At 46.1% G+C, this 11,751-nt stretch overlaps 1 protein-coding gene across 1 annotated transcript; it reads left to right on the forward strand.

The window, feature by feature from the left end:
• Positions 1-10,436: 10,436 nt before the first annotated feature.
• On the forward strand, positions 10,437-11,545 carry LOC134911628 (uncharacterized). Its single transcript, XM_063919739.1, has 3 exons — positions 10,437-10,512; positions 10,601-10,729; positions 10,805-11,545. The coding sequence occupies exon 3, from the start codon at positions 10,813-10,815 to the stop codon at positions 11,488-11,490; it is 678 nt and encodes a 225-aa protein (XP_063775809.1). The 5' UTR covers positions 10,437-10,512; positions 10,601-10,729; positions 10,805-10,812; the 3' UTR covers positions 11,491-11,545.
• Positions 11,546-11,751: the final 206 nt, after the last annotated feature.

Below are 11,751 nucleotides of genomic sequence, written 5' to 3' on the forward strand. Positions count from 1 at the left end.
TACCATCCCTCACAAAGTTCAAATTGTTGGAATTGAAACCTTCTTTAGCTAGATGGTATTCTATGGCCTCTAAACCCTTGGCATGTTGAGCTAGATGGTATTCTATGGCCTCTAAACCCTTGGCATGTTGAGCTAGATGGTATTCTATGGCCTCTAAACCCTTGGCATGTTGAGCTAGATGGTATTCTATGGCCTCTAAACCCTTGGCATGTTGAGCTAGATGGTATTCTATGGCCTCTAAACCCTTGGCATGTTGAATTATCGTGTATAGGGACTTCACGTCCGCCGTTACAAATACATAACCTGCCTGCCATCGGATTTCAGCAAGAATATTAATAATAGAAATCGAGTCCTTTAAATGTGCCCTAGTTTTTAATGTTAGGGGTTGTATCTTTGAGTCTAAAAAGGCCGAAAGATTGGCTGTAATCAAATTCACCCCAGCCACTATAGGACGGCCAGGCAAATTCTCCAAAGATTTGTGAATCTTGCGTAAAAGATATATTACAGGAATGGATAGATTTTCTATTTTGATGTAATTAACTTCCTCCATGGTAATAGTATTACTCCCCACATACAGCTGCAAGAAAACATCCAATTTTTTCTGTATACTACCTGATGGATCTGATTTGAGTTTTCTTTATGTATCCTTATCACCAAGTTGGCGGAGGAGTTCACTATGATACATACCCCTATTTAGAATCACTATTCCTCCACCCTTGTCTGCAGGCTTGATGACAATCTCATTATTCCCCCTCAAAGAAGAGATTGCTTCTTTTTGAACCTTAGTGAGATTGGACTTCTTTACTGGTCTGAAATTGCATTTTTCAAGGTCCTCCTTCACTAGATTTTAAAAAGCAGAAATGAAGCAACCCATCTTATGTTTAGGGTAAAAAAATGATTTCTTCCTATAAACATTAATCTCACTAGGTGTATACTCAGTCTTGGGTTCTCCCTCTTTTTCAGCAATTTTTTTTTTTTTAAGTGAGTTTCCTCACAAATTTCTGGAGATCTATATATACTTCAAACTCATTTATCTAATTGGTGGGAGCAAATTTCAAACCATTTTCCAACATATCTAACTCAGCTTCTGTAGTGTTATTTTTACTGAGGTTATACACTTTTGTACCTTTTTGTTCCTTATCATTCCTTTCTATATCAATAATGGAATTGCCTAATTTCTCATTTTTATTATTAATCTTGGGGGCTTAACTCTATTCTTTTTATTACCTCCCCTACACCCACGTGGACGTATCTTCCCAATCACTATCTGTTCCACCTGTGTGGGTGTTCTCTCTCTAAAAAAGGTGAATATGGTTTACCAGCTGCATGACTGGATGAGGGAGTCTCTCAATATACGATTGGTCCATTTTTCAACACGATTATATTTCTGATCTCAAGTACCCTGATAACCCCCTATAATGAGTGGGATTCTGAAAAGTATCCCTCCTCTTATTGGGAGCCCGAGTATCTTTCTCCACCTCGTGAGTCCCCACATCGGTCTTTCAGAGTGGATAAAGGGTGAACTCCATCAGTGTTTCTAGCTGCTAAAGTGTCTGGTAGTGCAGGTAAAGCACATTGTTTATTTAATCACTGTTAGATTTGGGTGGGTTATTTTGTTTCTGTGCAGGGTAAATACTGTCTGCTTTCTTTTTACACTGCAATTTAAATTTCAGTTTGAACACACGACACCCAAATCTAACTCTCACTGCACATGTTATATCTGCCCCACCTGCAGTGCACATGAGGCCTAATTCAGAGTTTCAGAATTCAGAATTTTGCACGGCTACAAACATTTACTCTGACATGCGGGGGGACGCCCAGCACGGGGCTAGTCCGCCCCGAATGTCAGCCCCTCCCCACCCGCAGAACAAGAACAAAAGCATCGCATGGCGGCGATGCTTTTCTACTTAACAAGTAGCTCCCTACCAGCATGCTGGCAGGGAGCTACTTGTCGCATCTGCAGCGATCAGGGATGAATTAGGGCCCTCATTCCGAGTCGTTCGCTCGGTAATTTTCATCGCATCGCAGTGAAATTCCGCTTAGTACGCATGCGCAATATTCGCACTGCGACTGCGCCAAGTAATTTAACAATGAAGATAGTATTTTTACTCACGGCTTTTTCTTCGCTCCGGCGATCGTAGTGTGATTGACAGGAAATGGGTGTTACTGGGCGGAAACACAGCGTTTTATGGGCGTGTGGATAAAAACGCTACCGTTTCCGGAAAAAACGCAGGAGTGGCCGGAGAAACGGGGGAGTGTCTGAGCGAACGCTGGGTGTGTTTGTGACGTCAAACCAGGAACGACAAGCACTGAACTGATCGCACAGGCAGAGTAAGTCTGAAGCTACTCTGAAACTGCTAAGTAGTTTGTAATCGCAATATTGCGAATACATCGGTCGCAATTTTAAGAAGCTAAGATTCACTCCCAGTAGGCGGCGGCTTAGCGTGTGTAACTCTGCTAAAATCGCCTTGCGAGCGATCAACTCGGAATGAGGGCCCAGGCCCATGGTTTTGCCCATCTGCTAACAAATTTGTTCTACTATCAGGTCTAAATTAGGCCCAAAGTTCCTTTCTATTCATTCATGATTACTCACAGACTTCTATTGTCCACCATTGTCTGGTAATTCACAAAGCAATTGTCCACTGTTACATGGTGAATAATACAGTATATTCCATTTGTCCGCTATTCATTAGTGGAGCTTCTATACCACTATTCTGTATTAACCCTCATTACCATCTTGTCTATGGAGATCTTCAAATACTATAGGGAATTAGATTTATGTCACACTATAAATGTTCACTTTTATGTGATAAATACCTCCTTGCAGGACCTACAGGGGTTTCCCCTGTATATTATGTAGTTCACAGATCAGCTTTATATTTTTAAAAGATTTTTCTAGATCAAGAAAGGTGAAATTTATGTACAGTATACTTTGATATTGAGAGACTCCTAAATAACCTTGCTGGATACGGTCATTAGCTCAATCAATATTGGTCAACATGCATTAGGTCGACACCTGGAAAATGTCGACATGGGAATTAGGTCGACATGGTAAAGGTCGACACATGAAAAGGTTGACATGAGTTTTTCACAATTTTTTTCAATTTTTTGAACTTTTTTATACTTTACAATCCATGTGAACTACGATTTAGTACCCTGTGCTGAGTGCAGCGAGCCACCCTTCCCGCGGAATGGAGAGTGAAGCGAGCCATGCAAGGGGACACAGTGCACTAATCGGGGTTCCTGGTCACTTTACGAAGAAAATTACACACAAAAAAACCTCATGTCAAACATTTTCCATGTCAACTTGCCAGCCATGTCAACCTTTTCCAGGTGTTGACCTACTGTCTGTCGACCAATAGTTTTTGTCCTAATGAGTGTGACCTTAATAGGATCGGCCCAACAAACCCATTCCATTTATTACAGCATCATTCAAACCAATGTATAAACTTTTATGGTTGTGTCATTTTTGATGGAAGGGACTGTACTGTGTGTTGAGAATGATAAAGCAAGGACTGATTGCAGAGCACTGTTTTATAGATCTGGAACAGGAACTAATGGGGATTGTACTCCCAATTACTGGCAAGAATACTTATTTTTAACAGACATTTTTACTTTACTCAATCTCTAAATTACATCACATTAAGGTTTTAGATTTTGCAGCTTACTTTAAGTGACAAGAGATAAAAGTTATTTACCCTTAGAAAAGAAAAACGGACACAAAAGTTTTTTGACATATGGTTACCCCACGTAAAAACTTTATCCCCTTCTCTTAGAGATTCACTACGGACGTCAGTGTCTCTAACTTCATGGTATAACCTTGAAGTGCTTACGCATGGGCATCCTCTGTTTTAAATATACTATGGGGGTATATGCAATCCCGGGCGAATCGCGCCTTTTTTCCGTCCGTTTAAAAATTCGCCTGCACTCGACAGCCGCAGCCCTGCCGCCGGGACCATGAATTCACCATATGCAATGCATAACGGATTCGACACACCCCTTGGCGGATAACGGCCCAATCGGCGAGTAGTGGGCGTCCCGAATTCGACTTCCCGCCGAAAGCAGCCCTTTATTAGGGCTTGTTTGCTGCGTGCTCTGCAGCCATTTTGTGAACCTGCAGAGAGGTGTGAGGAGGTGCAGAGCTAGCAAATTGGTTGTTTGCTGTGGTATCGTTTGGACACCCCAGCAGGCTTTATTCCAGGACAGACAGGAGGATACCTGTTACCCCGGAGGAGAGACATTTTCGGAGCTTTTACAACATTTGTAGGTAAGTACCACATGTGGGTCTGGTGTTGCATGTATGTGTTTGTGTAGTGGGGGTTGCCATGAGGTGTACATGGGGTGTTTGGGTATGTGTATAGCTCCTGCTTGTTTTGCTGCATTTTTTTGTGGATTTTTGTGTTTTGGGGTAGTTTTTCACGTTTTTTTTCTTTTTCTTAAAATGACTTTTTGGGTCTTGCTTGGGCTGATTTTAGTGTATGTCGGTAGCAATGCGGTCGACATGTGGTGGTGTTTGTTTGTCAAACATGTTTCTTCCCTCCTATTTTAGCTCTGGTGTACCTCCTTTTATGTGCAGGGATGCTTTTCGGTTAGTTTGGGGTGATTTGGAGCAAGTTTGGTCGGCCATGCGGCCGACATGTGGTGTTGGTTGTATGCCAAACATGTGTTTTCCCTCCTATTTTAGCTCTGGTGTACCTCCTGAGTGTGCAGGGATGCTTTCGGTTAGTTTGGGTTGATTTGGAGCAAGTTTGGTCGGCCATGCGGCCGACATGTGGTGTCGGTTGTATGCCAAACATGTGTTTTCCCTCCTGTTTTAGCTCTGGTGTACCTCCTGAGTGTGCTGGGATGCTTTTCGGTTAGTTTGGGGTGATTTGGAGCAAGTTTGGTCGGCCATGCGGCCGACATGTGGTGTCGGTTGTATGCCAAACATGTGTTTTCCCTCCTATTTTAGCTCTGGTGTACCTCCTGAGTGTGCAGGGATGCTTTTTGGCTAGTTTGGGTTGATTTGGAGCAAGTTTGGTCGGCCATGCGGCCGACATGTGGTGTCGGTTGTATGCCAAACATGTGTTTTCCCTCCTATTTTAGCTCTGGTGTACCTCCTGAGTGTGCAGGGATGCTTTTCGGTTAGTTTGGGTTGATTTGGAGCAAGTTTGGTCGGCCATGCGGCCGACATGTGGTGTCGGTTGTATGCCAAACATGTGTTTTCCCTCCTATTTTAGCTCTGGTGTACCTCCTGAGTGTGCAGGGATGCTTTTCGGTTAGTTTGGGTTGATTTGGAGCAAGTTTGGTCAGCCATGCGGCCGACATGTGGTGTCGGTTGTATGCCAAACATGTGTTTTCCCTCCTATTTTAGCTCTGGTGTACCTCCTGAGTGTGCAGGGATGCTTTTCGGTTAGTTTGGGTTGATTTGGAGCAAGTTTGGTCGGCCATGCGGCCGACATGTGGTGTTGGTTGTATGCCAAACATGTGTTATCCCTCCTGTTTTAGCTCTGGTGTACCTCCTGAGTGTGCAGGGATGCTTTTCGGTTAGTTTGGGTTGATTTGGAGCAAGTTTGGTCGGCCATGCGGCCGACATGTGGTGTCGGTTGCAGAGGCGTCACTAGGGTTGGTGTCACCCGGTGTGGTAACTCATGGTGTCACCCCCCTACCCCCTTATGGACCTCATTCCGCTTCACACCCCATGGAATACTTAGTAGATATGTGCACCTGGCCATTTTTGCCAAAACCGCCCTTGTGTGTTTTGCTTTTGGTTCTAATTTTTTTTTTTAAATCATAAAAACAGCTAAAATCAAAGAATTTGGGCCTGTTTTTGTTCCTACAGTATTATTAACCTCAATAACATTAATTTCCACTCATTTCCAGACTATTTTGAACACCTCGCAGCTCACCATATTGTTTTTAACCAGTTTAGGCCAAAAGGTTGCACCGAGGTAGCTGGATGACTAAGCTAAGTGACAGAAGTGGGCGGCAAAAACACCTGGCACATCTAGGAGTGGCACTGCAGTGGCAGACAGGATGGCAGTTTTAGAAACTATGCCCAAAAAATGCTCCAAAGAGCACTTAATGCAAAGAAATAAGGTGCAAGATGGAATTGCCATGTTGTATATATTAAACAGGACATGCACAGTTTAACAAACCAATCATTTCAGCGACAGGGACCGTCACTTGTGGCTCAAATGATTGGTTTGTTTGGGCCCCCACAAAACAATTTTTTAGAAGGACTTCCTCCTTTAAGTAATTACTCTGAGGATGTTAATGATGAGGTGTTAATTGCATTATAATATTGTATAATAAATGTAATGTCTTCGCCGCAAATTATGTAACATGGAGGTGGTGCCTAGATGGCTAACGATCCTACCTCTACTAAATTTGGCCTCACAAATGGAGCAGATGCTTTCATAAACATTGTCAGGATTGGAGTAAAAATAATCCCACACCCAAGAGGTGGCTTTTTTGGTCTCATGCCCTGGCACCCAATGTCTTTCTTTTTACCACGGTCAATAACTGCAGCCACTGGTGGCTGACTTACACAAACAATATCATCATCAACATCCTCACTGTCCGATAGTACACACATATCACCCTCATCCTGTCCCACTTCCACACACGAATCCTCAATTTGTATTATGTCCTCTTCCATATACCCCTTATACACATTATGCACCACAATAGTAGGACCCCTTATACTATCTAGTACTGGTGCCCCTTATAAATTATGCCACACTGAATGAGCCAAAATTCCCTTTACGACACACAGTATGATCCAAAATTCACATTACTCCACACCGTATGATCCAAAATTCACATTACCCCACACAGTATGATCCAAAATTCACATTACTCCACACCGTATGATCCAAAATTCACATTACCCCACACAGTATGATCCAAAATTCACATTACTCCACACCGTATGATCCAAAATTCACATTACCCCACACAGTATGATCCAAAATTCACATTACTCCACACCGTATGATCCAAAATTCACATTACTCCACACAGTATGATCCAAAATTCACATTACTCCACACCGTATGATCCAAAATTTAGGGACAGGGAGAGTGACAGCACGGACATAGGGACAGGGAAAGTGACAGAAGGAACAGAGTAGTGACAGAAGGAACAGAGTAACAGCAGTAACAGTGACAGAGTGACAGCAGGGAGAGTGATAGAGTGACAACAGGGAGAGTGACAGCAGGGAGAGTGACAGAGAAAGTGATAGCAGGGAGAGTGACAGAGACAGTGACAGCAGAGAGAGGGAGAGTGACAGCAGTGACAGAGGGACAGTACCTAATGAGCAGCGGACGAGGCTGTAGTCGGCGGTGGTGCAGAGGCTGAAGTCAGCGGCGGCGAGAATGCCCTGGGCAGCGCCGGTGACCAGGAGAAGGCCCTGGGCAGCGGTGTGGAGGATGACGTCGGCGGCAGGCATCAGCGGAGGACGTGGGCTGCAGCAGGGGAGGATGTGGGCAGCAGCGGCGAAGGGCAGAAAGCCCGGGGGCACAGCAGTGATGTGGAGATGGCCTTCGGTCCCTATGACCGTGGCGCCACCATTTGAAATCTCCCGCAGATCGGTTCCAATGCTTGACAGCGCAGAATTTGAAAGGCGGCAGCGGGGGTCGGTGCTCGAAGTGCCGGTATGCCATACCGTTATATACTGGCCCACTTCGAGCACTGAGGGGGTTAAAAATATATTAAAATATGAATAGGAGCGCTGAATAGATATGAAAGTGCTAAAACCTGTGAAAAAAAACGGTGGTTAGTAAAGCAATGTTTAACAGCCCTTTTAGATGCAGGTGTTTTGAGTCCGTCATTGATCCGTTTTTGTGTGATTAAGGGTTCTGTATATTGCTGGGGGTCAGGACCGCATGTAGGTAGTATGCAGAGGTTAGCAAAGGGATCCTAACTTTCTGTCCCTATTACCTACATGCGGTCCTGACCCCCGGCAATATACGGAACCCTTAAACACACAAAAACGGATCAATGACGGACTCAAAACACCTGCATCTAAAAGGGCTGTTAAACATTGCTTTACTAACCACCTTTTTTTTCACAGGTTTTAGCACTTTCATATCTATTCAGCGCTCCTATTGAAAATGTTATTATTGCTTTTATTTATTGGAGCCGCTTATATACAAAAATATATATTTAAATTACTTGATCAAATTTACCACACTGGCAGGTGAAACGACTGGCAGCCAGCCAGGGTGTGACAGCAGCAGGAGACAATCGCTACTGCAGAACAGATCCTCCCCGTTAAAACAGCGGCAGCGCTACAGATTGCAGTGTCCTCCACTTCTCCCTCCCAGCATTGCAAGCGGCACTGAAGTTCATGGTGACGTCACAGCGCCCGGGATCCAGGGAGTTTATTATGAAACAGCCCGGCTGTTCTACAGAGTCCGGACCCTCCCACAGCGGCGTTCTGCTGCTTGTACAGGCGGGTGGGACTGACATGGGGTCGGCGGGTGTGCGGCGCTTTGTGAAAAGGAGGAGGGGGTGCGGTGCGCGGACCTTGTATGCGGCTCGTTTTGGTGTCACCCCATTGAAGGGTGACACCCGGGTGCGGGACGCACCCCCCGCACCCCCGTCATGACGCCACTGGTCGGTTGTATGCCAAACATGTGTTTTCCCTCCTATTTTAGCTCTGGTGTACCTCCTGAGTGTGCAGGGATGCTTTTCGGTTAGTTTGGGGTGATTTGGAGCAAGTTTGGTCGGCCATGCGGCCGACATGTGGTGTCGGTTGTATGCCAAACATGTGTTTTCCCTCATATTTTAGCTCTGGTGTACCTCCTGAGTGTGCAGGGATGCTTTTTGGCTAGTGTGTGTCAGCCATTTTGTGTGAGTCAGCCATTTTGTGTGTCAGCCATGGTTGATTTCCAGTATGTGCAGGGATGCTTGTACAGGGTTTAAAAAAAAAAATTTTTTTATTTGTTTTGTTTTTGTTTTGTGCTTTGGTCCTGCTTGAGAACTGGGGTCCCAGCAGCATGATGTGATTGCATTTAATTATGTAATGTGTTAAATTTTTAAATATATATAATTTTTTTTTTTGTCTTTTTCAAACAGAGATGTCCAGGGACAAGCAGCCCCGATCCCCCCCTTCCCCCACCCACTCGGATCTATCCCTGCATAGCAACGAGGAGTGGGAGCCGACCCAGGAGGGGGATACGACCGACCAGACATGCAGTGACCAGCCGCGGTCGTCAAGGGCCCATGAGAAGTCTAAGAAAAAGCCTAGTAGAAAGGTACTGACAACACCTGCAGACACAAATAGCATCCAACTTGACCCACCCTAGTTTGCGCACTGCCATGCACACCTACAGGTATATGTGCGCAATGCCAGGGATACTGACACTCACAGGTACATACCGATCTTATTAAATGCATGTTTTTTTTTTTTTTTCAATCCCTAAAGGCAAGAAGCCAGCCAGAGGAGCAGTCGGAGGAGGAAGCCTCTGGTGAAGATGCAGGACCGAAAAAGCCGCGTGGACCCAGATACACTGAGGCGGAAAACTGTGCTCTAGTGGATGGCATCGACAGGTCCTACGACGTTCTGTATGGACCAAGGGCACAGACCACAGCAGCTAGGACAAAGCGAAGCATCTGGGATTCCATCGCGAGCCAAGTCACTGCAGTATCTGGAAACCGCCGGAGCACCAGAAACTGCATGAAGCGGTACAGTGATTGCCGCAGACAGACCAAAAAGAAGATGGGGATTCAGCGCCGACATGAGACAGCTACGGGAGGTGGCCTGGCTCTCAATCTGAAGTGGCTACCCTGGGAGAATGTTATTAGAAGGCGCATGAACCCTGCCATGGTCGAAGGAGTTCGCGGAGGTGTGGACTCTAGCCGTCCTGCTGGCTTTCCCGAGGAGGAAGAACCGCCCAGAAGATGGAAGAAGGCGGGAGATAAGCAGTCCAAAAGGAGGCCTGATGGTAAGAATACATTCAGATGAGCTGTATTAACGAAAAAATTGTTTTGTATTTGCTAATGTGATTATTTTTTTTTCAGACAGGCCTGCCCAGAGGACATCACCTGCGCGCAGGACACCGACAGCAGCGCGCGGGCCGACACCTGCGCAGCAAGCATCAGGAGCGCGCAGATCTTCACCTGTGCGCCACAGATCGTCATCGCACAGTTTGTCACCTGTGCACCAGACGACGTCGGCGCGCAGACTATCACCTGTGCGCCAGACATCAGCGCACAGAACTTCACCTGTGCGCCATACACCGTCGGCGACCACACCACAAGATGGGCGCCAAACTACAGCTCCTGCGTGCAGGCCATCACCAGATCGTCGTATCTCCAGGAGCTCTGGGACTGTGACTAAAGAGCCTCAAGACACAACCCTTGTGGACCCATCACCCGATCTGTTTGAGTCTACAGGGTTAACAGACGAGACATTTCTTGGGTTTGAGGACAGCCGTGCAGCTGTATCCAGCCAGACCCTTGAAAAGTCTTCAGATACGAGGACAAGTGAAGCTCCTGGAGCAGCGGCACCACAGGATGGAGAAGGTTTGTATTTAATTTTAGGGGGTGTGGGGGGGGGTGCAGCAGTTTTGTATAGTTTATTAACTTAAACAAAAATTTATTTTGCAAACAGTGGTGCCACGGACCAGCAGCGGACTAGCTTCGGGAATTGGTTCCTACTACAGGCCGGATCTCCTCCTACAGGAGTCGTCAGAGGATGACGAGGTGGAAGTGCAGCAGGCTGCAGTTGCTACATCCCTGTGTGAGTAAATAGAATTGTGAGCCTTCAAACAAATGTATGATGAATGTGTATAATATTTTTTAATTTTCTATTCAGCTGCCCAAATGCAAGTGGTGGCAGACGTCCAGGAAGGGCAGAATCCCTCAACTGTTCAGAGGGTTCACACCCTGGCATCGGAGATTACTTCCCGCCAGGATACGTACACAAATGTCGTTGGAAGCAGACTGGACAACATTGAGAGGACAATGGAGAAGATGTCAAACAGTCTGCTTGAAATGCAGAAGGCTCTTGCCGACAGCACGGCCACAATGCTACAGGTCAGAATGGAAGATCATAGGGAGACTATGGACGTCCTTCACATTCTGGCCGAATCCATGAGCCGGCTCGTGGAGAACACAACATGTCTGGCACACAGCAATACCAACATGTCGGAGAGCCATCGACAATCCTCATCCAGCCAACAGCTCATCGCAACAACACTGCAGATGATCTATGACAAGCTCCCAGAACCAGCTCATCAACACGCTGGTGATCCACCATTTCCGCCGTCACAAGCCACAAGGACGCCTCGTACCCTTCCACAACTACCATCCCAGTACAGACAGTCACAGATGTACCAGGGATATACAGGGATGTACCCCACCCACCAGATGCCTCCACCACCGGCCGCCACATCTACAGCCGCATGGGCACATAGGCCCAGTCAACGCACTATTCAGCCTCCCAGGACATCGACACCCCACCAGGAGGAACACCAGGATCCGGACAGACTTCCACCATAAGCCCGGTCGTATTGTTTTATTTACTTATATGTTTTTCATGTATCCCTTTCTTCCCCTCCCATTAGTTTTTTTTTTCCCTTACTATTGTTTTTTCTTTGTTGGGCTTCCCCACCCGTGACCGGGTACTACCAAGGAGCTTTGTGTAGGCATACATGCGCGGGCATGTATGCGGGCGCGTGTGGTAACGGATGAAAGCTCCTTGTGGCTACATGTTTGATGGGCCAAAGAGCAATTCTGATACCACTCTTTTACCCAAAAAAA

Source organism: Pseudophryne corroboree, chromosome 4, assembly GCF_028390025.1.
Source record: "Pseudophryne corroboree isolate aPseCor3 chromosome 4, aPseCor3.hap2, whole genome shotgun sequence".
NCBI lineage: Eukaryota > Metazoa > Chordata > Amphibia > Anura > Myobatrachidae > Pseudophryne > Pseudophryne corroboree.